General features: G+C 35.1%; 1 protein-coding gene across 3 annotated transcripts in view; it reads left to right on the top strand.

Annotated features, from left to right (window-relative positions):
- LOC111808014 (THO complex subunit 2-like) overlaps window positions 1-27,098 on the top strand; it is a 36,607-nt gene that overhangs the window by 5,045 nt on the left and 4,464 nt on the right. The window contains exons 1-24 of one of the 3 annotated variants that reach the window (XM_023693769.1): window positions 4,565-4,594; window positions 4,693-4,752; window positions 4,951-5,013; window positions 5,394-5,474; window positions 7,688-7,759; window positions 7,917-7,964; window positions 8,089-8,157; window positions 8,262-8,395; window positions 9,111-9,186; window positions 11,870-12,063; window positions 17,755-17,835; window positions 17,929-18,139; window positions 18,208-18,453; window positions 18,873-18,953; window positions 19,039-19,158; window positions 19,248-19,307; window positions 19,400-19,527; window positions 23,333-23,429; window positions 23,550-23,678; window positions 24,314-24,417; window positions 25,027-25,207; window positions 25,421-25,599; window positions 26,079-26,685; window positions 26,829-26,933. In XM_023693769.1, coding sequence (XP_023549537.1) covers window positions 4,975-5,013; window positions 5,394-5,474; window positions 7,688-7,759; window positions 7,917-7,964; window positions 8,089-8,157; window positions 8,262-8,395; window positions 9,111-9,186; window positions 11,870-12,063; window positions 17,755-17,835; window positions 17,929-18,139; window positions 18,208-18,453; window positions 18,873-18,953; window positions 19,039-19,158; window positions 19,248-19,307; window positions 19,400-19,527; window positions 23,333-23,429; window positions 23,550-23,678; window positions 24,314-24,417; window positions 25,027-25,207; window positions 25,421-25,599; window positions 26,079-26,685; window positions 26,829-26,933 — 3,042 coding nt within the window. In that variant the 5' untranslated portion in view covers window positions 4,565-4,594; window positions 4,693-4,752; window positions 4,951-4,974. Of the gene's footprint in view, window positions 1-2,973; window positions 3,034-4,564; window positions 4,595-4,692; window positions 4,753-4,806; window positions 4,854-4,950; window positions 5,014-5,393; window positions 5,475-7,687; window positions 7,760-7,916; window positions 7,965-8,088; window positions 8,158-8,261; window positions 8,396-9,110; window positions 9,187-11,869; window positions 12,064-17,754; window positions 17,836-17,928; window positions 18,140-18,207; window positions 18,454-18,872; window positions 18,954-19,038; window positions 19,159-19,247; window positions 19,308-19,399; window positions 19,528-23,332; window positions 23,430-23,549; window positions 23,679-24,313; window positions 24,418-25,026; window positions 25,208-25,420; window positions 25,600-26,078; window positions 26,686-26,828; window positions 26,934-27,098 lie in introns of those variants that run through there. The other 2 variants (XM_023693767.1, XM_023693768.1) reach the window with 2 other exon arrangements.

Here is a 27,098-nt window from a genome sequence, read left to right as displayed (position 1 = left end):
GTTACTTGATTGTAGACTTCCTGAGCTTCTTTCGGGTCTTCGACGATATTCCAAACTNAGTATAAAAATACTCCGTAAGCAACCTACTTATAGGCTCTTGTCATACTTAATCCGATTCATGGAAACTTAGACTATGTACTCATAACTGTCCCTATCGATAGCCAAACTATGGCTTAACATTTGTAACAAACTTGTAGGCCATTTGTAACTAACCCTCAGACATACCTCCTTTAAGGAGTACTCAATCCTTCTCAGGTTCATACTAGGGGTTTTCTATTTTCTCTTGGATCTAGGTTTCACGTATGTCTAGGTTCTTCGTCTGTCTTGCGCAAGATGCGCCTCGAGTCGCTGTGGCCCATGGAAAGGCCCTAGGGTAATACTCATAAGTCTAAAGGAGCCCTTTTGCTTTAAAACGATGATGGTATTCCATGCATATCTACCTACTGAGCTTTAATCGGTGGGTTCTCTCTAGTTGTGCCAGACAACATCTACATGTTCCGAAGATTAATAAATTACCTGAACATTAAACTACCGGCTCATGTACCCTCCTTGAGTTAGAATAATAAAACTACATGTTTTAGGAACAATAACTACCTGTTTTAGTAACAATAACTATCTGTTACTTTGCCTTTTCAGGTTAGAACAATAAACTACTTGTCACTATGTCACTCGGGCTATATTAGTAAAAAGCCATGGCTCTCCCCCTAGGCACCACCGATAGTACTTCAGTAGTATACCCTCTATGACTCCTGAAACCCTCTATAGGTGACAACTAAGCTATGTGTAACAAGTAGACCCTAACTTTTGTTGGTTAGTTCACGAATTGGGGTGCGCTCCATCCATCCCTACAAGGTACTTGGTCAACCCAAGGAGGGTATGGAACTCATGACTAGGTACTAGGACCAAAATATGCGAAACAGTAACTCATAGTCTATGGAAAGCACAACTAGCACTCTATGGTTCATAGCGATAGTCCAACTCATGACTGGGCAATAACGGGCTATCCAAACCTTAAATCATGCATAATAAATGTATAAAGGCATACAACATGCTCGTCATACTCATTAAGTGATAATTCCAACCTCAGGTTACTTGAAAGCATAAAATCCTAATGATCTATCAGAGTTCACAAATCATAAATCATATGTGCAGAAGCTATATAACTGTAAATAGAACTAAGTTGTGAACTATTCACATTATCTAAGCACAATTATTATGAGACTAGGTCAAACTAGGCTCCTAAACATAATACTCAATCATTGCCCTCGATCGTAATCGACTTCTAAAAGTATTTCTTAGAAACTTGCTCCATATAGTTACTTGATTGTAGACTTCCTGAGCTTCTTTCGGGTCTTCGACGATATTCCAAACTTCTCCAAAATTCCTCAATATGCCCTAAATTAAGTCAAAAGAATAAAAATAGTGAAAACGGCTAGCTTCAAATTTGTTAAGAAAGAAAGGAATGTAGGTTGAGAAACTAACCGTTGACTGTATGGTCATCTTCTCCAACTTGTGTGGATGCCATTTTGCTTTCCTTCTTCTTCTTTTTAAAGAATTTTTTATTTATTTTCTTAAAATTCCAAAGTGTTACACCTATATCTTTCAAAGACTTCAATGATTCTCCATCTTTTGTAAGTTACAGAATGCATAATAGGAGACCTTCATGGCTTGTCTCCCAATTTTCATGTCTTAGATAGCAAATCAAGCACATATGTGACATAGTGATATCCCTTCTGCTTCTCATTATTTCTATACCAAAGAAGTACTTCAATATTCTCAAGTCTTCAATGTAAAATTGACTTTGGAGGATTTGGGAGATACATGCCTAAGGTATCACTTCCAGTGTTGACCATACCATCAACATATACGACAAGTAGAATAATAACACTCTTAGATCGTCGATGGTTGACAGTGATTTTGGTTGCTTTTCTTCATTCCAAACTACTCAAATGCTTTGGCTAAAATTTCCAAACTATGCTGTGGACTTTGTTTCAACCCTTACTAAGATTTGCAAAGGCGACAAACTTTATCATCTTTCCCTAAGCTACAAACTGAGGTGGTTTCCTCCATATACACTTCCTCCTAAAGATTGTCATAGAGAAAGATGATTCTAATGTCGAGTTGATGCTAAGACCAACCTTAGGAAGCTGCCATAAAGGAAAACGATTTTATTGTGCTCCAGCCAATGCAAAAGCCTACCCTGGTGCATGGATTGAAGGCGGTGGCCGAATTCTGAGGTTCTTCAAATTGTAATGCATGCTTCCTCTTGGGCTGGGCGATGTCAAAAAAGATGAAAAACTATGATGAAAATTGTGATGATGGCTCGGAGGGTTAGGTGGAGAGGGGACAACAAGCTGAAAAACAAAAAGGTCCTCAACCCCCATCCTAAAGGTTCACAAAACCCTAATTGCTCTAGAAAAATAATTAAGGTATGATTATATTCTATGATATTGTAGGGACCAAAGTATGAGAATTCATACATTCTATACATTAGATATCAATATATGTAGGCAGACTTGGAAATCCTAAACTAAAAATAGTCAAATTACAATAAAGGATGAAAGACTAATAAGCTCCTTTATTCACACATACACTCTAATGACTCTCGCTAAACTGTTTTGTAATTCTATTACTCAACAGCTTTTCATCAATTGCAGTTCTAATTTATAACCTTCTTTTGTAGGGGCCATTCTCCCGGGTCTTGGATGTAATAATTTCCTTTCACATAATGAAAAGTTGCTGTCAACAGTTCTTAAAAAAATTGATGTACTATTTGATAACGGGAATTTGCAAACTTGATACTCGTTTGTTCACCAAATTCTGTGATGGTCTTTGATGCTATTTCATTGCTTATCCTCTTGATGTACTATATTTGGTAAAATGAGTTATAAGAACATGTTTTCCCCTTTTGTTTATTTAAATAATAATTATGACTCATTTTTCCAATTGGATCTTGTATTCTATTCCTTCTAGGCTAAGTGGCTTGTTGAATCAGCATTTGTCCCATTGCGGCTTTTTCAGGAGCGCTGTGAGGTGATATTTATATATAAAATTTATCTTGTTTGTATTTCGTTTTTTCTTTTCATTGTAAATGCTCTACCTAGAGACAGTGCCNTAAATTAAGTCAAAAGAATAAAAATAGTGAAAACGGCTAGCTTCAAATTTGTTAAGAAAGAAAGGAATGTAGGTTGAGAAACTAACCGTTGACTGTATGGTCATCTTCTCCAACTTGTGTGGATGCCATTTTGCTTTCCTTCTTCTTCTTTTTAAAGAATTTTTTATTTATTTTCTTAAAATTCCAAAGTGTTACACCTATATCTTTCAAAGACTTCAATGATTCTCCATCTTTTGTAAGTTACAGAATGCATAATAGGAGACCTTCATGGCTTGTCTCCCAATTTTCATGTCTTAGATAGCAAATCAAGCACATATGTGACATAGTGATATCCCTTCTGCTTCTCATTATTTCTATACCAAAGAAGTACTTCAATATTCTCAAGTCTTCAATGTAAAATTGACTTTGGAGGATTTGGGAGATACATGCCTAAGGTATCACTTCCAGTGTTGACCATACCATCAACATATACGACAAGTAGAATAATAACACTCTTAGATCGTCGATGGTTGACAGTGATTTTGGTTGCTTTTCTTCATTCCAAACTACTCAAATGCTTTGGCTAAAATTTCCAAACTATGCTGTGGACTTTGTTTCAACCCTTACTAAGATTTGCAAAGGCGACAAACTTTATCATCTTTCCCTAAGCTACAAACTGAGGTGGTTTCCTCCATATACACTTCCTCCTAAAGATTGTCATAGAGAAAGATGATTCTAATGTCGAGTTGATGCTAAGACCAACCTTAGGAAGCTGCCATAAAGGAAAACGATTTTATTGTGCTCCAGCCAATGCAAAAGCCTACCCTGGTGCATGGATTGAAGGCGGTGGCCGAATTCTGAGGTTCTTCAAATTGTAATGCATGCTTCCTCTTGGGCTGGGCGATGTCAAAAAAGATGAAAAACTATGATGAAAATTGTGATGATGGCTCGGAGGGTTAGGTGGAGAGGGGACAACAAGCTGAAAAACAAAAAGGTCCTCAACCCCCATCCTAAAGGTTCACAAAACCCTAATTGCTCTAGAAAAATAATTAAGGTATGATTATATTCTATGATATTGTAGGGACCAAAGTATGAGAATTCATACATTCTATACATTAGATATCAATATATGTAGGCAGACTTGGAAATCCTAAACTAAAAATAGTCAAATTACAATAAAGGATGAAAGACTAATAAGCTCCTTTATTCACACATACACTCTAATGACTCTCGCTAAACTGTTTTGTAATTCTATTACTCAACAGCTTTTCATCAATTGCAGTTCTAATTTATAACCTTCTTTTGTAGGGGCCATTCTCCCGGGTCTTGGATGTAATAATTTCCTTTCACATAATGAAAAGTTGCTGTCAACAGTTCTTAAAAAAATTGATGTACTATTTGATAACGGGAATTTGCAAACTTGATACTCGTTTGTTCACCAAATTCTGTGATGGTCTTTGATGCTATTTCATTGCTTATCCTCTTGATGTACTATATTTGGTAAAATGAGTTATAAGAACATGTTTTCCCCTTTTGTTTATTTAAATAATAATTATGACTCATTTTTCCAATTGGATCTTGTATTCTATTCCTTCTAGGCTAAGTGGCTTGTTGAATCAGCATTTGTCCCATTGCGGCTTTTTCAGGAGCGCTGTGAGGTGATATTTATATATAAAATTTATCTTGTTTGTATTTCGTTTTTTCTTTTCATTGTAAATGCTCTACCTAGAGACAGTGCCATTCTTATGCTCCATCAAGTGTAATGACCTATGCTTCTTTATATTTGTGGGCCTCAATTATTTGATGCACTATTTCTTGTAGTAATGAAGTTCTGAACTGAAATTGCTTTGTTTTAGGAAGAATTTCTATGGGAGGCTGAAATGATAAAGATTAAGGCGCAAGAATTGAAAAATAAAGAGGTAAGTGATAGTTATGATGAGATTCAAGCTTGGTATTGATAATGCCACCTGAACCTAGATATTGATATTGCATGTGATGTTTATTTTCCTTTTCTGTCTGTTTATTTTCTGTATGAGCATTTGATCGTTTAATTTTGAACTTGTTCACATCTTAGGCTCACACAATATTGGTGTTGTATTAATTATTTCACTTATAAAAATAGCAGAAGATGTCGATGGTGTCTTGGATTTATGTTTTTAAAAATACTGAGATGCAAAAGCTTCTCTATGTAGCTTCATTAACCTAAGTTGCTGTCACATGCCTGTTAAAGCTTCAATTTTAACATGGAGGTCAAACCTTTAAAACTGATGTATATATATGGATACTTCTTTGATTTCAGGTCCGAGTAAATACTCGTCTTCTATATCAGCAAACGAAGTTTAATCTTCTGCGGGAAGAAAGTGAGGGTTATGCCAAGTTGGTATGATAGTGATTAAATACTTAGTCCTTTGTTCTTATACTTTTCTTCTTTGTTTGTTTCCTTGATTAATCAATTTCACGATCAAATTCTCTCTCCCCGCACACAAGATGTCAAATAAATAAATAAATAAATTTGTATATATATATATGTTCCTCCTTCCAACTTTGTGTTACTGGGATTTTCTCCTTGTGATAATGTTGGGGACAAAGGGACAAGGCTTCCCTTTTCCTAATGAGAGGGGTTAGACGAAAGTCTTCCCATCTTGATTGATAAAGAAAAGTAGAGTAGTTACAGAAAGCTCGTGGTCAGCAAGTTCAACCAAAGTGACCCGACCTAGCCCACAATATAAATAATCATAAATTTTATAAATGTACTGTTGACCTAATTTTTTAGTTCAATTGTTATCCTAAAATTATCTTCCAGTTCAAAACCATTTCTATTTTGATCCTAATTTTTTTTTTTAAAATATAAAAACCCAAGCTTATGTATTTGACTAGTGGTTAGGAAGTTTTGGGTGGTAGGCCTTCTTGAATATCCGATAGAATTGAACAAAACCAATTAAATTTTTACAGCTTGTTTTGGGTTGAGTAAATGACTGAACATTGTTTGGAATTTGGATTATAGCTAAGAAGCACGAAAATGGGACATGAGATATGGATATGACAAGATGTAGACAGGATACAAACACGATTTTTATTTTGTTTTATTTATTGATTTATTTAAAGAAGACATTTATTTAGGTTTCTGATTCTTTTTTAAAATAGAATTATCCTTTTAATTCTTATGTCTTATTTTGTTTGATTGAAGTCCCTTTTTGTTTACGTCTATTTTTTTTTTTTTTGGCATGGGCTTTCTTTTTGAATGTTTGTGTTCCTTGAACTCTCTCATTTTTTTCAATGAAAGGTAGGTTATTTCATAAGAAAAGAATATATNAAAAAAAAAAAAAAAAAAAAAAGTTGATATGTTTAATATTCATTATCGATAAAACTATGTAAATTGAACACAAAAAATGTGTACTTCACCAATAACATACAAATTCTTGTCAATTAGAAATATTTGAAGAGTTTGACTATGGCCAGAAGAAGAAGAAGAAGATGTGATCCTAATAATTCAGGAATGATTAAAATAGAAGGATTAGATCTGTTATAGAATCTCTTATTATAATTATTATTATCATAGATATATTTTTTAAAACTTATTAGGAATGGGCTTAGATAAAACTTATTAGGAATGGGCTTATTATAATTATTATATCTTTAGCTCGATATGTTTCCAAGAGACACCTTCCTCTAAAATATAGTGTTTGTGCGTCCTAAGGTTAGAGGAACCTCCCTAAAACATCACAAAACCCAAGCCGTGAATATACCTCTAGAAAATTGTCTGAAGGTTGCATGCATAGATTNCCCCCCCCCCCCCCCCCCAACTTTTTTGGGACTAATCCCACTGGGTAGTAAACTTCTGGAAGACATTAGCCCTGCTGTGATCGACATTCGACTTGTTCAACTAAACTGATCCAATTATTCAATTCTTTGATCAATGTCTTAGACATAACTCAAAATTTTCTGATCAATGCAACTATTGCTGCAATTTGGTCAGTATGGTAGAGAGAATTAGTAGTATTTTTTATTGGACGTCCAGGAATGAGCATTGTATTGTGAGAATGGTGTGTTCTATTATTGCTCTCTAACCATATAATGCTCATTCCTGGACACCCTATAAAACATACTACTATTGCATTTAAGAGAGTTGTAGAGTTGTTTTTGTCACCTCTTTCTTAGATGAAGTAAGATTATGTATTTCTGTCTTCTCGTTTTGGTAGAACAAAGAGCGAGATTTTATGATGTGAAGACAAAGATCATGAGATGCATAAAAGAAGGTTTAAAATAAAGGGGGAGATTTGGTAAAACAAAGAGAGATTGACCCTTATTAGATTCTCAGTTTCTCTTTGGGCCTCTGTTTCTAGGCTCATTTGTAACTATTTGCTTGGTCTTATTTCTATTGTCGGAGCTTTTTTTGTAGTTTGACTCATTTATGTGGGCNTTTTTTTTTTTCCCTTTTGTAAAAAGAAAAAAGGTCATAAGATGCATAATATTTTGGACCGGATGTAATATCTGTATTTTTATTACAGTCGAATGCAATTTTTTCTTTGTAATGTTTATTTTTATTTTGTGATTTAGTACTTGATCTACTTTGGTGCTTGACTTAAACCATAGGTAACACTTCTTTGCCGGGTCACTGACGCTTCAAATAATAATTTTTCGGGATCAACAATTGGTATTATAAAGGTTGGTCATAAACTTCCATTTAGAGTCTTTTATCTTTATTTATCTTTAACACACGCATGCACAATGATATCCAATTAGTTATCCTTCTGTATGAAGTTTTCTATATGAATATATTATAGAGTTTTTTTCAATTTATTGATCTTTAAGCTTCATGCAGTCATTGATTGGGCATTTTGATCTGGACCCAAACCGTGTTTTTGACATTGTGAGTCATTCTCTTGTTTGTTTTATATAATCTTAGATTTTCTGTTTTCCTTTTTCCTATTATTCATTATTCTTTATGAAGTTCACTGTGCTAAATTTTCATTTTTTTGATGCGTACATATCAGGTCTTGGAGTGTTTTGAACTTCAGCCAGAAAATAGTGTTTTCGTAGAGCTAATTCCAATATTTCCCAAGGTAAAGTTGCTTAGGATTCATGACAAGCTGGCTTCGATTATCTTGCTAATACTTGATTATAAAAAGACTCTTAAAGTTTCTCATGAGGTTATGTTTATTGGCAGTATCATGCTTCACAAATCCTTGGGTTCAAATTTCAATATTATCAGCGTATTGAAGTAAATTCGCCAGTGCCATTTGGGCTTTATAAGCTTACAGCGTTACTAGTGAAGGAAAAATTTATTGTTCTTGATAGCATGTAAGTATAGATATATATCATATATATATATATATATATATATATTTAAATGTTAGTTTGTTCTTCAATTTAGTACAAGGCATTTTGTTGCTTTATGATTATTTTTTTAATATAGCCGTTCATTGATTGGGGTTGCTATTGCTCTAACACATTGGAAGTGCATTTGGAAGTTCTGACGGAGTCCAATATTGATTTAGTCAATGTGAGTTGGGGCATGCTTTTTGTAGTAGGGAGCATGTGTCCAATTGGATGCAAATCTTGAAGAAATCTCATTGTGATAAATAGACTAGTGTNGGGGGGGGGGGGGGGGGTTGCTTAATTCGCCTGATGCTAAGTTAGTTAATGTGATTCTTCAAGAAATCTAATAACTTTTTTATTTTAAATTTCAAATCAGATTAAAGTTTTGATTTGGCTACTATTTGGATCACTTAATCTAAAAATCAAATATGCTAAGCAAATATTTTTGATTCAATGAATTTAGAAACATAAAACAGACCCAGATTGCACACCAAGCCGGCCTTGTCTTCCCTTTTTGTTATTTTTGGAATTAGTTCAAGTATTCTTGTAATAACAATTAACATTCCACTCATTATCTCTTACACACTATTTCTGTTTTTCTCTACCTTGCCCTGCATCATCTAGTGCTTTACTTTTGAAGTTGTACTTTGAATAGTTTACCTTGTCATTTTTTCATTTGGGTCTTTATTTACTGCAGATATGCACATCTGCTCCCGAAAGAGGATGAGGCATTTGAACATTATGATTCCTTTTCTTCCAAAAGACTTGATGAGGTATTGCTATTGAGTAAATATTAAGTAATATTATTTTTCAAAGTCACTTTTATTTTTCATCTGTCATACATACACTTTTATTAGGACACCACGAGCTAGCTAGTTATGGGTGTAATCCCTTAGGTTGGACTTCCCTCTCACCCAAGGGAATTTCAAAAAGAGGGCCATGGTTTGAGATTGCAAAATACAGTGCCTTTTTCTTTAACATCATCTTCAAAGTGAAAGGGGTGACAAATTAAGTTTTGGAAAGACAAGTGGTTTGGTCCCTGTTATCTGGAGGAATCTTTCTCGGACATTTACCTTCTCTCCATAAAAAAAGAAGCTACAGTTTTAAAATGTTGGAACCCACCATCCGGAGACCAATGACTGGGAACTTGGTTTTAGAAGAGGCATTATGGACAGAGAATTTGATAGTTGGATAGGCTTGGTTGGGCGTGAGATTGGGTGATGATGGGCAGAATGTGTGGGTTTTTTTTTTAAAACAAAATCTTCTCTCATCAAACTGACTGAGTTCCCACAAGCTTGAAACTCCATTGATTGATATGATAGAAGTTCAATGTACCCCAGATGATTAATTTTTCTTTGGAGTTTGGATTATAAAAGCTTGAACGCAGAATGCAGAGGAAGTTGCTCATTGGAGCCTTTTTCCTTCGGCTTGTAGTGTGTGCTTGGGAGGTGAAGAAACTATCGATCATTTATTTCTCGAATGAACTCTTGCCTCAAGAGGCTTGACATCTTTTATTGAAGACTTTTTGGTTGTTTGTGTATGCTAAATTCAGTGATGGAGTGACTTTTCGAAGCTTTAAATAGGTGGAACATAAGAGGAAAAACAAAGGTTTTGTGAAAAATTGGGGGCTCAAGCCTTCATTTGGGAAATTTGGAAGGAAAGAAATTGGGGGGTCTTCGAAGATGCATTTTACGCTTTTGAGCTCTTTTTCTACACTGTACAATGTAATTCTAATTTGTGGTGTCTAAGACAACTATTGGGAGGAAATGGTATGCACGTGAACTTTTTGGAAAATAATTTGCATCATCTTGGTGTGCAGTTACAAATTCTTTTATAACTGTACTCCCATGCAATTAACATTAAAAGAGGTGCTGTTTTCTAATCTCCTGATGAGACATAGATTATGTTTTGGGCGCTTTTTTTCACGAACTCTCAGCACATATGAATTTGAGTACTTTAACTGATGCAGTAAATAGTGTTTCATTGTTCCTTGGAAAAGAAAAGAATATTGTGGACTCTGTTAAATTGCTAAATTTTTTGAAAGAATCTGGATAACCAAGCACCTTAATGAGAGTGATGTGTGTGTGTGTGTTTTTTTGTAATCTCCTGATGAGACGTACAGTATGCTTTGGGTGTTTTATTTTATAAACTCTCAGGATGTATCAACTTGAATATTTTTCACTGAGGCAATGAAAAGTGTTTCATTAATCCTTTAAAAAGAAAAAAGAAATGTGGACACAATCAAATTGCTATTTTTTATGAAATAATCTAGAAAATCAAGCCCCTCAAATAACTGTAATGTATTTTTTTGGGCTCTTTGCCTCAGGTGACATTTATATGACTAACAAAATCATTAAAGGAATTTGTTAAAAAATTATATCATTTGTTGTTTTGTTTCTCGATTAAAAAGGGAATGGTTAACAGTCCTTAAAGAAAAGAATTCTGGACTACAATAGACCTTAGCTCTCTTGATTCAATCTGTTATACAATGAGTTGAACTAGGGTTGCAATGTTTATGAAGTATGCATTCTTGACCAGTAAACCAGGAACTGTTGAAATTTTCTCATTCAATTTTAGTTGGACAATATGGATTTTTATTTGATTCTAGAACGTTATTTCTTGGTCTGGAATGCTATTTCGTCCAAAACCAAAATTTTCTGGAAGAACTCATTGATCATGAGAAAGGAGTTTCTTAAATTTGAACATTCTCTTCAATAAAGGTGATAAAATTGTGGTCCACAGTTTTTGGGTACTGTTTCACAAAAAAGTTAATCACTGGTTACCCAAGAACATCTCTACAATTGAAGCTGAGTAGCTGGGTTCCTTTCTTATGGCTTAATTTGTGATTAGTGCACCATAGGAATATCATAATGATGCAAAGCGTAACTATTAGTCTTGCGTCTCTGAGGGATTATATTTATTAAATGCATGCATTGTTTTCAAAAGAATAAAATGTTCTTTGTATTTTGTTGGCTTTAAATTTATGGAGATCAGGTTGAGATCTGTAAACACTGGGTTTTAGGATCAATACATTGATTATGCAATGCTTTCAAAGAACCTTAGTGTTGCGTCTGTTTTTCTTCTGAGTGGAATACTTTTCAGTTTATTCTTGTTTGGAAGGGTCCCTTGGCAGTTTTATGTGTTCTTTATTCGAGCAAGAGTACTGATTTATAAATAGCTTGCCATCACCTTGCTGGATTAGTTACTTTCAAGTTGTTAGTTAGTTGTTCCCTTTACTTTCTAGTTACTCTGTTAGGTAGGTAGCCTGCTACATGGCAGCTTCTACACACTAGATTTTGGGTCTTTGAAAATGGAATTTGATTCCAGTATTTATGGTGACTTGGAAGTTTAAACTACAGCTTCGAGTTTGTTAATACAGGTTCTCCTTTTCTGCATGGTTAACCTCTTTTTTATGTTCTTGTATATATTATGATGGGTTTGAATAAATTTCTACAGGCTAACAGAATAGGAAAAATAAATCTTGCGGCAACTGGAAAGGACCTAATGGATGACGAGAAGCAAGGAGATGTAAGCATCGATCTTTTTTCTGCCCTTGATATGGAAAGTGAGGCAGTCAATGAAAGGTCTCCAGAGCTGGAAAACAATCAAACATTGGGCTTGCTTACTGGATTTCTTTCTGTGGGTGACTGGTACGTAAAATTGAATTTCCGTAACCTTATATGGGGATGATGTATCTGTCTGTGTGATTGATAGTAAGAGTGAAATGTGGGTGTTGATGTTGCTCTAGTAACCTGTTGCAGTCCACTTCTTTGAGTCAACATCTGTGCATGAGTTCTTATCGAAAAACATTTGTGTGCATGAGTTGGTTGCCGCCATAGTTTTTTAGACGTAGCAATACACGAACCTCATGCACTGCCAAAAGTATCACATCAATACCATACTCTGGTTTGGGCCAATGTTTAAGTTGTATATTTCACCTCCCTTGTTCTCCATTTGTCTTGGATATATATCCCGTCTGTTTTTTTTGTTGGGGAACATACATTCTGGTATTAGAACAATTTTAAAGAGAAACTTTCTTATGTTCGGTTCCATTTTTGGTGAACTGAAATCAAATTGTTTCTATGTTCCTTCTTGGTACTAATAGCCAAGAAATTCTTAGCATGTTTGAAGATATTGTAAAAAATCATGGAACTTAAACGGAAGGGCTTAAACAAATTATGTGGGAAGTAAATGGTTGAACTTTAATAACTTGGAAACTTCCAAAGAACCCTAACCCTAGCCGTTGCTAAAGCAACACTGCTTCCATTCGTTTGTTGTCGATTGTAAACATCTAAGAAGTATGGACACAGACATGACAGCATGCCAGCTTTTTAAAAATGGAGGATACGGACACGTCAGAGACACGTTACAGGATGAAGATTGTCCATGGAGTTTAGGTTAAAGTTTAACCCATAAACGAACCCAGTTAAACCCAATAAAATCAAAAGGCCACAACCCATCTAAGACACAAAATAAAATTTATTAAAGTGTTTCTATATTCTTTTAATAAAACCCTAACCCTAATAAATCTTTTCTCCTCTCCCTTCCCCACCTGTCCACACATTTGCTCAACCCCCTCCCTCTTTGATGAACTTAGCTGCTGCTCTGTCATTGCCTGTCTCTAACCAAATGTCATCGCTGACCTCTTTCCGACGTTGTTGTCTATACCATGTATGTGTGTGTCCATCATGTGTCCAAATTTGTTTTAAAAAAGGGACATTTTTGGGTGTTGGACACATGTTCATAGTGTGTCTAGATACATTCGTGTTCAAAGCATGTCTAACACGACACCATCCAGAACATAATGTCTGTGCTTTCTAGGTTTATGTCCTGCCTTTGCCGCCTTCAAATGTTCTAATGTCTATCTTGGATGTTTCTGTGCAAGTTCTCCTGCACCGTTTCTTCTGTTAGTGTTGCTTGCTATAGGTATGTCATCTTGTCCTCTCTGTGAGACCGTCCATCGTGTCGTCGGACTCCCTTTGCCATGCCGTCACCTTTCTTTCTGGAGTTCCCATTTGCATTAGGTTTGTTTTGGTAATTTGGGTTTGCAGTATCTTCAACTCCCTTTGTTTCTTGCCTCAGTTCCTCATTTTGCGGTTCACTAGTTTTGGTTATTCACAGTCTTTCCGCTCGGTTCACTACCTTTTGATGGGGATTGGATTCTATTCGGTTATGGATTTACAAGAGCTGTTGTATGAGGATCACTTCTATATTTTGTTGGAAAATTAGATATTCATAATAGAAAACTTGGAAAATAAGATGGTAATACTTCTCTCACGTCTCATATATGATGGTTTGCATGGTTCTTAAATGGATTTATTACATTGGTATGATTCACTTGTGTAAGCGACAATCTTTTTTAGGTTGGAGTATCAATTGTGTTGTATGGCTGCTCTCTGGTGGAAGGAAGTTTATTATTGTTCCTATGAGAAATTTTAAAAGTGGTTGGCTTACATTGTGGGATATGTTAAAAGGACCACCTTCGATGGGATCCAAGGTTCATGTCCAACAACTCCCCTTCTTAGAGAAAGTTAGCTTTCACAATAGTTTTGTGGATGTTGTAAAAAGGAACGTGAAAACTAATGATGCTTAAGTAATGAGTGATAATTCTACCTCCCTGAAAATTTTCCAATATTATTGGGTGAAGAAGAATCATGAATTTGTGTGGATGGGTTATAACGAAGTATGAAAGACCTGTGTTTTTTAAAGCTCAAGGCACAATAATGTGTAATAGCTTCTGGGGCTTAAATGCAAGGTGTAATAAATAGTTTCGAATTTTTTTTCTAAGGCGCACGGTTTAATATAAAAAAATAAAACATAAGGAAAAGAAAACATATTTGAACTAGGAATATGACAAAAAGACCCTAAGCACAAGGACTTTTGCATTTAGAATTGGTAGATTTTATCTTTTTAGTTCGTAAAGAAGAAAAACCTTGAACACAAGGTTGTTTTGAGTTGGTTAGTTTTTTTGAAGTAAGGAAAAAACCCTAAAGCCTAGAGCTTTGAGCCTTAGGGCCTCACAAAAGGTGTGCGTTTAATGTGTACCTTCTTCGGTGTGTCTCGTCTTTTTTAAGGCGAGGTGCGAGTCCAGTGATTATTGCCTAAGTGCATGTTAAGGAACCTTTCACAACACTAGTAAACTGGACTATTTGATCATAAAAAGTGGACGAGTATTAAGAAGGTTCTAGAAGATATTTTTGGGGTCTTTTACTTCTTAATCCTTTAATGGTCGACTTGGAGAGTGAAAGATCTTTGGGTATACTTTAGTGGTTTGGGTACACATAATGATGAAAGGTCTTTGGGCAATTTCATCTGAAAATTATAAAATGGTCTAATGAAAAACATAGTAATCAAGATTTTGTTTAAGGATATGGTGGGTTGGGTTGCTACCTAGAACGTATCTTTACAATCTTGGGAAAGAAGTACATTTGAATCAATGGGAGATCGTATCTTTACAACTTATACCACTTATATTGAGGTAAAGAAAACTTGTGGTAAAGAACTTGTGTGGATTTATTCAAACAACTATCAAGATTCCGGATATGTTAAGGGGAAACTCTTAGTCTTAGGTTTGGAGACGTTTTTCCATTGTATCCTCCCGATACATTTAAAAACCTTCAAATGATTTTTCGAATCCCTTGGACTTCATTTGTATACAAAGTGTATTTCGAAGATGAAAAGCCTTTATTAGATTCAGGCTAAGAAGTAGTTGGTGAAGACCCAATTAATGCCCTAGATTTTCAGCATTCTTATTTTGTTTTGGAAGACAATTTTTTCCCAGCATTCATTCTCTTTTGTGGTTGACATGGATTCTGCATCAAAAGCATTTGATGAGGTAGTTGATATTATGTCCATCAAAGGGATACGATGAGTTTTGCCCTATTTTTGAGGGTGTCAAGCATATAAAAAATACTTTTATTAGAGCATTTCCTCTCACTATACGAGGAAAAAGAGCACACCCACCTAAAATTCTATATTTTCAAGTTTAGTGATGGATAAAGCCACTAATCAAGATTTATTAGAAGAAAAATGCACTAACTTATTGGGTTTTTTTTTTTTTTCCTGAAAAGAGATCCCAACCGGAAGGGTAAGGCCTCAAATAAGAAGCATTCTTAGTACATTTCTCAATCAACATCTTTCAATTCTTCATTACCTCTAGCTGATAAATGTCTCTCAAGACGTGATCTATTCATCAAATGAGCCAACAAAAAAAATATTAGAATTCCGATGATTGGGATTGAGATTTGGAATTTGTGGTTAATTCTAGTAGTTATGACTTGGAGCTGAATTTTCTAATTGGTAGTGGGACAGAGGAGATCTCTTCTGACAAAGCTATTGAAGGGGGTCTTTGCAATCTTTTTTCGGGAGGTAATTTACAGTTCTGCAAGTAAATCATATGATGAGTCGCCATCACATGTGTGGCTTGATGAAAAGTCTGAAGATAAAGACGACTTCTCTTCTTTCATATAGATTTGTGGCCTTGAGATATATGAGATTAATGCCGAAGGATTATGAAGTCTGTTGTTTGTGTCAAATTCATTAGTGGCTTTAGGTTGGCTGTTGGTTCTTCAGGCTTTGTGATGGTTGTTAGCTCGTCTGTTCTTGTTTACTGATCCAGTGAGCTGTTTTTGTTTCCAACTCAGTATGGTTTTCAGCTTTGGTTGGCATGAAGAACATCTTATTGTTGTAGCATTGCTTTTGGGGTGAAAAGTTTTCAGAAACCGAAGTTGTTTGGTTTATTTCTGGTGAAGATTGTTTTCAAGTATACAGGCTGCTGCTATCTCTATTAGGAGTCATTCTTTCTAAGTGGCTATGTGATGCCTTCTTTTGGTTCCTTTGTGTCTGTGGCCTTTCTCACATTTGGAGAGGTTGTTTCAGTCAATAATTCTGCCTGTGGTTCTGTTGTTTATTCAAGTTTTTGTCTTCTGTCTCAATGAGTTATGTATATTGCTGTTTTTGCTTGATCTACCGTAGCTTTGTTCTTCTTGCTGTTGGAAAGTGATTGTTTTTTATTTTTTGGTGTCTTTGTATTTCTTTCTTTAAGCATACTCCATCTTGCAGCCGTTTTAATTATTGTTGGTGTTTCTAGCCCCTACGGGTTTTAGTTTTGGGTTTAAGTTTTTAGTTTTGATGGTTCTCTTTGTTTTTCTTTTCTTTCCCCTTTTGAGATTGTGTCTCTGTAAAATTTTCTTCACTTTCATCAATCAATAAAAATTAAAGTTCATAATGGAGACCTGAGACCTAAGCGAGGTAATCATGGAGTTCCTTCTCCATCTGTTTTTTAGATAGAAGGGTAGTCTTTTGAGACAAGTTGGGTATGTGCTTTATTATAAAATAAATGGGTTGAGAGAGTAGACTTCAGAGGTGTTGAGAAGAACTCGAGCTATTTGTGATCTCTTGCTAGGTTCCACGTTTCTCTCTGGGCTTTGGTCATGGGTCATGTCTTTTTTTTTTTAATTATTTGTTAGGTCTTAGTTTGCTTTATCTCAAGCCATTTCTGTTGCCCCTTTTTGTCGATAGAGTTTTTATGTCTATGTATTCTTTCATTTCTTTTTTCTCAAGATTTTTGTGGGAAAAAAAAGGATGAACCACCTCAAGTTAAGCTACATGCATGGTTGAAAGATTAGTCTTTTTCTTACAAACAAGAAACCTTATTGAGAATGAAGGGTTAATTTGATTAGTCATGAGGGATTGGACAAGATCTATGACGCGTGCTGGACCTTCTTTTTGCTTGAAATTGTGAAGAGTATCTTTCAAATTATGTTAGGGAGTTTAGTACAAACGTTTACAAAGATTAACATGTAGTTTCCATTAAGTGTATATATTAAAGTTACCTAGACAGGCATGGATAAATAAAATGTAGTATCGACATTAAAGTTAAACAATCTCAATGTCAACAAATGTTAGTTGATGTTTTTTTCCCCTGTAAAACTAGATTATGCACTTGACTTTGAACATATACAGTTTACTTTATATGTTTGAATGATGAAACCACATATCTTGTCTCGATTGCTGTTACTCATTGCTATCTTCTAATGAATCCTTCAGCAATTTGAAGTCTACATTCTGCTTGTTTTGACTTTATTGGGTATCTTGTCAAACTTCTTGATTCTACTTAGTGCTCTACTTTGTAAGTGTTTTTTTAATTTTGATTTGTGGCACGTTTATGCCAGTTGGGAAATCTTTTCGTAATTCCCTTGGCTTTTTGTGAAGTCTCATCATCTTTTTGTATGCCTTTAGTCTCTTATAATTTTCATATCCAATAAAAGAAAAATTGAAGCTCTCACCTCTTAACCAAAAAAATTGTAGACTTTATTAGCTTTATTCTTTTTTCCTGTCAGGTATCATGCACACATACTGTTTGATCGGCTTTCACCTCTCAATCCTGTGGAGCATCTTCCAATTTGTAACAGCTTGTTTAGGTAATTCCGATTTGATGCCTAAATATATATATACATATAAACATGCATATGAGTCTGGATTCCGGTATAAATTTTCTTTTGGTGTGTGCTTAGGCTCATTGAAGAATCAATCTCCTCTGCATATTCTATTGTCCGTCAAAATCCTTATCAGAGCTTGGGGGCATCCTCTGGAACTAGTATTGATATTATAGGCACTACAAGTTTGCCGGTGGGTGGTACTTTTATAGATCTTCCAAGGGAACTATTCCAGATGCTTGCCGCTGCTGGACCTTATCTCTATCGTGATACAATTCTGCTACAGAAGGTAATTCGTTCACCACTCACTATCCTTCAATTTTCCAACCTAATTTTTCTATTCTTAAATTTTTGCAGGTTTGTAGAGTGCTTAGAGGTTGTTATATGTCGGCAATTGAGTTTGTCAACAGTATGGAAAGTGGTCTGAATCCTGAATTTGGTATCCTAGCTGGAAACCGGGCTCCTCACCTTCACTTAAAGGAAGCAAGGTTGAAGATTGAGGAAGCCCTAGGAACGTGCCTACTTCCTTCTTTACAGTTGATACCTGCCAATCCAGCTGTTGGTCAAGGAATATGGGAAGTAATGAATCTTCTTCCATATGAGGTAGACCATTGCGTTAGTACCATTTTCTTTGATTGAAGAATTATATTGTTAATAACTGAAAACCTTGAAATTGAAAGGAATTCCAATCAAGTAAAATGAGATGGAACAAATAATGACAAAATAAACATCATCACTGATGCCCAAAGAGAAACAACCTAGTGCGGTACATACATCACGAGGGCCCTTCTCTCTCTGGTTCTATTGTTCATTCCCCCACAAACTTGACAACATTGCATAAACTTTGGCTTGCCACAAATCCTCCCCTTCACTTGAAACTTGAATTTTCAACGAGATTGGTGCTATTTTGTTTTTATCCTATGTGGCTGATTTTATAGCGTAAGAATTTAATTGTTACTCTCTTCTGTATTATAGTCCAAATCTGTATGAGTGCTTTGATATAAAATATCTTGCATTACTAGGTGCGATATCGTTTATATGGTGAATGGGAGAAAGATGATGAGAAGATTCCAATGGTTTTGGCTGCAAGGCAGACGGCAAAGGTACTTGTTAATTGATATAATTATTTTTGGATTCTCCTCTGTAATAGTTCAGAATCATGTAAGCCACGATTAAACTACTTCTCAGTTGGACACACGAAGGATTTTGAAGCGGTTGGCTAAAGAAAATTTGAAGCAATTGGGTAGGATGGTTGCAAAACTTGCTCATGCGAATCCAATGACTGTCCTTCGTACAATAGTACACCAGGTGTTGTTTGATTTTGCTACATGCAATTAGATATATCTTGCCTTCCAGTTTCTTAGAGTAGAGATCATGTTTGAAATGACATTCTGCAGATTGAGGCATATAGGGATATGATTACTCCTGTAGTAGATGCATTCAAGTATCTGACTCAGGTGTGTACTATTCTGTATTTCCATCGATACATTAGGTAAACTATTCATTTTTTAGATTTTTTAATATCTTTTTCCCCATATTATTTATGCAGCTTGAGTATGACATATTGGAATATGTTGTGATTGAACGCTTGGCACAAGGAGGGCGTGACAAGTTGAAGGATGATGGCCTTAATCTCTCAGATTGGCTCCAATCATTAGCTTCATTTTGGGGTCACCTGTACGTCTATCTTTTCTTTCCCATATTAAACATCGAGTTTTCTTTAGGCTGATTTCTGGCTTTGAGGTTGTGCTTTTACCTTTTAGGAAACTTTCTATCAATTATAGGAGGATTCAAATATCTATCAATATCTGATATATCAGTGTTCAACATCGAGATTGAAGATTAATCTCTTATCTCTTATATCTTTTATAAATACCCATGCAATAAAAATAAAAATGTCATCTATTAATCCCATTGTGATTATAAATACTAACAAAAGGATTTATAATTTAGTTTGAAATTGAGAACAACTTAATTATTAACTTAAATAATTTTTGGATTTACAGAAATATCCATTGATATCAATAATTTTATCGATATAACCATCGATATATTCTTGAAATTGGAATCCCGATATCTACATTGACAATGTATTTTAATCCTTGGAACTATGTAAGAGATGGACGTTAATTATAGAGTTGTCTATTTATCTTCGGTCTAGGGGAAATGTCCACGCTATTAGCTGAATGCTGGTTCAAACGTTTGGGTTGTTCCTGGTATATTTGAGTTTTTGTGTTCTAATTCTTTTCTGCTTTCGGTGATAATTAATCAGTTATAATTTTCAATTGTTACTTTTGTATGCATCACTGTCCTAGTTTTTTCATGATATTTGTCCGTGGTTATACCTGGAATTCCATACGTTAATACAGGTTGCTGCACCTCGCAGAGGTTGATTAATTAAAATGTGGATGTTATGGACAACCAACTCAACTTTTTTACCTTGATTAGCTATGTCAGATCTATTCCAACTACATAAGCTTGATTCCTTGGATATGTTCTGTGAACTACTTACGTGGCATTTAAGGCTAATTAGTTTATGTGACCTTACAAACTCAACTTTTTTACCTTGATTAGCCATGTCAGATCTATTCCAACTACATAAGCTTGATTCCTTGGACATGTTCTGTGAACTACTTACGTGGCATTTAAGGCTAATAAGTTTATATAACCTTACATGTGAAAGGGGTAGCAGGGTTAAGTTATGTGGAAGGTAGTAATTAGTTTATATGACCTTACATGTGAAAGGGGTAGCAAGGTTCAGTTATGTGAAAGGGGTAGCAAGGTTGTAACTAGTTCAGTAAAAATGGGAGGTGAATCGTTATTTTGTTGACTGCATTAGCTTCAGAGTGGTTGAAATTTGAAAGAGAAGTGCTATTAACTGCTCTTGCGAAGGACAAATTTCCTGACTTTCAGAAACTGATTAGGATGTGGAGTTCCTTGATTATAATGAATCACATGAAGATGTTAGTTTGACCTTAGAGTTGAAGAATTGCAAATGGATTAGTTATTTGAAGATTTCTATCAATTTTGATTGCTTCCACTTCCCCTGCTGTCAATTTCCTTGAGGATTTTGAAATTTTGACTTGCCTTTTACCTGTAGAAAATTTCACATTCCAGCTAGGCACAAATAGTTCGTGCTCAAGCATGAAATTCTTTTACAATGGGCTGTTCATCAAGGAAATTCTAGTTTATTTGCCTACTTCGATTGCCCGCTTTATGCCAAGTCGGGTTCTTCCAGTCCTGACTCATGCTCAGAATTCAGATCACGATTTGGAATCTGGATTTGACCCTTGTGTGTCCCGGCACTCCCTTGCATCACCTGTGACATGATCAGGTTACCTACTCCTCGCTTCTAAGATTGAGGATTATCCTCACATACCAACATGAGTCCTTCCAACATGTCTTGTGCTTACTCACATGCATGCTAGGAAAATTTCTAGGCGGTCACCCAACATAGAATTGTTCCAGATAAAACATGCTTAACTATGGAGTTCCTATGACTGGGCTACCAAAAAAAAAGGTGCACCTTGTTAGTGACTTTCAATTCTTTTTAGCTTTTCTTAGTTATCCTATCCTCAGATCCCTCACATTCAGATGTGGTCTCGATTCATTTTTGTACCCTTCCTACTCGGGTGTCACGCTTCCATAGTCATTAATTCAGTGTATGCTATGCTTTTTGAGAAAAGCATACTGGATATTTAAAAAGGGATTGGAGGAGCAACTAAAGTAAAATAGAAACTGAGTAGGATCAGTCAGAAGTACTGTGCCGCTATTTTTTATTTGAGATTCTTATTGGAATCTTCTTGAGGGTTTTGAGGCGGGTCAGACATCCAAGGAGTGGGAATGATTTAATTGGGATATGAAATTTGCTTTTTTTTTTTTTTCTTTTACTCCGTAGGCAATCATGTTATGTACATACATAGTATTAATAAAGCAAGAGAAATATGATTGATTGCACTATCGCAAAGTAATTTGAACTGCATGTTTTATATGCATCCATTATTATTTAAAAAAAGAAAAAAAAATGAGTGCACTATTTAAAAGTTATCTTGAATTGAAACCAGGCCTAGAGTTTTTCTCTACGAGTCAATTTTGTCATCACATTTTTCATTGTTTTAAATACTCGTATGTTTGGATGAGAGTACCTCGGTCATCTTCTGTTCTGTTTCAATTTTTTTTCTCTTCTCTTTNTCCTCTTTATTTTTTTTTCTCTGTATGCCTCTTTATTTTCCATGTGATTGTTTATAATTTCTTGTGCTACTTATGCATGATGCTGAAAGTTGTAAATACATGTTTCCTTGACAATATATATTGCAAATTCCTTAAATTTTCATGTGGCGTTGTCACTTCATCATGCATTGAAGTCATGTCAAATCAGTTACCGGGATTTTTAACATATTTTGGTTGTGTCTTACTAATTTCAAGGTGATCCTGTCCTTCCCAAATTATGTAAGGAACCGTGGAGGTTGAAAAATCCCTAAAAAAGATCAAGTATTTGTTCTCAAACACCATAGGTAGCATAGATGATGATAAAACCGACAAACTTAGTGGAACCTCAGGATCTTCCCTTACCCAATCTGGTCTGTGTTTGCAACAAAAAAAAAATAATAATAAAAAAAAAAATAAAATAAAGAAGAAAAAAGGACTTAGATATTTTGATTGTTTGTTTCTTCTTTTCCAGTCGCGCCGACTCAATGGAGTAGCCTTTTTGATATTTTTTATATTTTATTTCCCTTTTCTTCTACCTCTAAATACATTCTAAATTCTTGGACTCTTACTTTATTGTTTTGGTTGCTTGTCCTTTTCTCTCCCATTAGGACTCAACTCCTTAAACATTTTTTTTCCTTTTATTTCATCTATCATTGAAAAGTTTGTTTCTCCCTTAAAAAAGAAAAGAAAAAGAAAGAGTTATGAGGCCTCAGATTCAAAGATAGGATTGAGCATTTAGTTGAATGGTTTTTGTGCTGTGTTGCGGAATTTAGCTGGAATGCATAAAAATTATATTAGTGTATTAGTTCAAATCTGTGTTGTAGTTAGTCAATGTGTTCTATGTAGAGCGATTGCTGGTCTGTTTTGCGCTTTTCATCCTCTACCTCTTTTGTAAATTTCATTTATATCACCAAGGAGCTTTCTTTTGTTATATTTCTCAGTTGTACTTGTTCCAGGAGATTTTCGTGCATTCTGATGTTATCAAATGTTTCTTCGGCTTTAAACTTTCATACTTGCATACAATGCAGCAGTTTTTATTGGGACACTCAGTAACATGGTAAAACTGGATTTTAAATGTGCTGTAGCAGTCTAAACTATGTCATTTTATTTAAACAATTTTTTTTTAAGGAACATTGATTTTCTATATACTTTTACTTATTTTATCATCTGAATGTAGATAGCAAAAGTATACTTGTTGCGCATGCAGATATTTTGCAAATTTGTCTCCCACAGATCATAAATTTAACTTTTTTTTACCTTTTTCTGTTTCTAGGTGTAAGAAGTACCCATCTATGGAACTAAGGGGTTTGTTTCAGTATCTTGTCAATCAGTTAAAAAAAGGCCAAGGAATTGAGCTTGTTCTCCTGCAGGTACTTCTCAGATCTAGACGTGGTGCTTTGTGCAAGTCACATGGCCCAATATATAGATATTTTACCACCATATTTTGTTACTTTTATACGGACTTAGATATGGTTTTGTAATGTAATCAGGAGCTTGTTCAACAAATGGCTAATGTCCAATACACAGAAAACCTGACTGAGGAACAGTTGGATGCTATGGCAGGAAGTGAGACACTTCGTTTTCAGGCAACTTCTTTTGGAGTTACACGAAATAACAAGGTATTCAGTTGATGGCCAATATAATTTTCTTCTTCCCTTAATTCGAAACTGATTATCATTGAAGGATGTAAAAATAGAGGACTGTAGAGACCTTGAGTCCGTATGTGTTCTGCGGTAGCAAGTTAGGAGTTTTTGGATAATAGCTATTTTGCACTTCAAATGAATATATATATATGTCAGATCCAAGAGTTTTCTTATAAAAGGGAGAAAGAAGAGGATACTTTTCAACGATAGGGTGCATTGTTTTAAGAAGCATGCATTTCCAAAAATACAAGGTTCAAAGAGCTAGTGTGTTTTAGTCTGACGCACGCTGTTAGAAATACTACTGATGTTGTCTAGACATACTATCATCAGATTAATGTATATTTATAGATTTTTAGACCAAATTCTTCTTGTGTTCTATTTTTGATATTATCATTTTTATTATTGTTTGTGATTTTACACACTGTTATCTGAAAGTTATTTTCCATTTGTACTGCAAAGCATGAGGGTTTGTTGATTAATTTGGAGTTATTAAATCATTCTTCTTTTGTTTGATATATGATGGCCTGCTATCAATCGCTTTTTTGTCTGAAAGAAAAGTACAACTATATAGAACTTTCAGTATTTGTTGTTTGCCATCTTGTATAATGCAGGCATTGATCAAGTCGAGCAACAGACTGCGTGACTCGTTGCTTCCCAAGGATGAACCAAAATTGGCAGTCCCCCTTTTGCTACTTATTGCTCAACACCGTTCAGTGTATGCTTTATTACACCCTGTAGTATGCAAAATATAAGGACATTTATTTTTCTGCTTGATAACAGGAAGCCTCCCTTCTTTGTTTTGTAAATTTCATACATCAATCGGGGGTTGGGTATGACCTTTTTATTTTTAATAAAATATGTAGGGGTTGGGGGATTGATGCTATTTTTCATTAAACATTTGAAAAGTTTGTAACATGCCCCCAAACCATTACATACTATATTAATGATGAAAGAGGTCATACCCCCACCCTTTTTGTTTCTCATCCAAAAAAAAAACAAAAAATGTCTAAAGGGTCCTATATCCAGTTAACTCCCGAGTGGGCTGTCCATGGTGTCATTATTGTGCCTTCTAGCAGTGCTATTCAGTTATGATTTCCATTAGCATTGATCTTGCTGTAAGATTATCATAATTCAATCATTTGAGATAACTGTAATTTTGTTTTATCCGTCTTTGGTCTTATCTCTTATTTTTTCCCCCACTTGGTTATCTCTCATTTCTTTTCTTTTCTCTTATTTTTCCCCCCACTCGGTTCTAACTATCAAATTCTTAGCGGTATCTCATTGCTTTGAATGTATGGTCTAACGAATGATTTATTTCCTTCAGGGTTGTTATAAATGCAGATGCTCCTTATATAAAGATGGTCAGCGAGCAGTTTGATAGATGTCATGGAACTCTGCTTCAATATGTGGAATTTCTTAGTAGTGCAGTTACGCCAACATCTGCTTATGCTCAGTTGATTCCCTCACTCAATGAACTTGCCCATCTTTATCACCTAGATCCCGAGGTCAGTGTGCATGTCATTGTCATAGGTTTCTGGGTTCTTGGGTTTCTTCCTTTTTTTTTCTTTTTCTCGTTGGTTTTTTCTCATCATTGAACTACTCTTGATATTTGTTTATCCTTTATTTATGAGATGTAAATTCTCAAAATCTGTTCTGCTTTATAGTTCTTTTGCATGCTCTTAAGGTACTTCTAGTTTGACTCTTTCTCCTTTTTGTAGGTTGCTTTCCTGATATATCGGCCAATAATGAGACTATTCAAGTGTCAAGGTGGATCTGATATCTTCTGGCCACTGGATGGTAATGATGCAAATGTTGCTGGCAATAATTCTGATCTGGAACCTGCAGTATGTTCTGCTGATGTTGTTTTGGATCTTGGTTCTTCACAGAAACTTGTGAGGTAAGGGATCTATTTCTTCGGAAGTTCTCATTTTTCTTACATGCTTTCACTTCTTTGCTCTTTTAACTTTTAGAGACATAAATGTAAGAGTTTCTTGTTCAATTTCTTCAATATTTTGATTAAACTATGTGCATTTAAGGCTATCGATAAAACGTAGTTCCGTACTACTGTTATAGGATGTGGGAATAGAATCAAAATGATTTGTCTTTGATTATTTAGCACATAATTAAATGCTTCTGAGAATTGTCATTTTTCCCCCGACTTCCAACTCTTTCACTATTTTACTCTCCCTCAAATTTTTAGTAGTATAATCTCTCCTTGCATCCTTTTCTTTTTTCATTCAGAGAAATCATAAGAATTTTGACGTACAGAAATGCCACACTACTCTTAACGCTTATAGTCAAGACTTGTTTTAACAAAATAGAATTTATGATTTTGATGGGATAGTTTCTGATTTTCTTTAGCTTCTATTTTCGTAGGTGGTCAGATCTGCTCGATACTGTAAAGTCTATGTTGCCTCCAAAAGCTTGGAATAGCTTGTCTCCAGATCTCTTTACTACATTTTGGGGTCTCACCCTCTATGATCTTTATGTTCCTCGGAGTAGATATGAAACTGAAATTGCTAAGCAGCATTCTGCTCTTAAAGCTTTAGAAGAGCTTTCTGATAACTCAAGTTCTGCAATCAATAAAAGGAAGAAAGACAAAGAAAGAATTCAAGAATCTCTTGATCGCCTGTCCAATGAACTTGTTAAGCATGAAGAAAATGTTGCATCAGTTCGTAGACGACTTTCTCGTGAAAAGGATAAATGGTTGAGCTCCTGTCCTGATACTTTGAAAATTAACATGGAGTTCCTTCAGCGTTGTATTTTCCCCCGCTGTACATTCAGCATGCCTGACGCTGTCTACTGTGCTATGTTTGTGCACACTCTTCATTCCCTTGGAACACCATTTTTCAATACAGTCAACCATATTGATGTTTTGATATGTAAAACCTTGCAACCCATGATATGCTGCTGTACGGAATATGAAGCAGGCAGGCTTGGGAGGTTTTTATATGAGACACTAAAGATAGCTTATCATTGGAAGGTAATTGATCACTCTATCTTTCTTTATCATGCTGGAGACCAATTGAAGTTAAAAAGTTATACATCATTCGGTAAACTGCTTGAATTCTGTTACTGGATTCTTCCCCATCTTCAGTTGTTCATGTTGATCAATCGTTTTGTCAGAGTGATGAATCCATTTATGAACGTGAATGTGGAAATATGCCTGGATTTGCTGTCTATTATAGGTATCCAAACAGCCAAAGAGTAACGTACGGCCAGTTCATCAAGGTACATTTTGAATTTCTACTATTTTCATCTTAATTCTTTTGTTTCATATACTATTTACATTTTAATGAAGTTTGATAATAGATTGCCTGTTCATGTTTGGGATTAAGTTGTATGAGACGGCATTGCTTGATATATATATATATAGGAAATGCATTGGTGGGAAAA

Source organism: Cucurbita pepo, chromosome LG13 (assembly GCF_002806865.2).
Source record: "Cucurbita pepo subsp. pepo cultivar mu-cu-16 chromosome LG13, ASM280686v2, whole genome shotgun sequence".
In the NCBI taxonomy this organism is placed as follows: Eukaryota; Viridiplantae; Streptophyta; class Magnoliopsida; order Cucurbitales; family Cucurbitaceae; genus Cucurbita; species Cucurbita pepo.
Note: the sequence above shows the minus strand (reverse complement) of the source record. Positions and strands in the feature narration are given on the sequence as shown.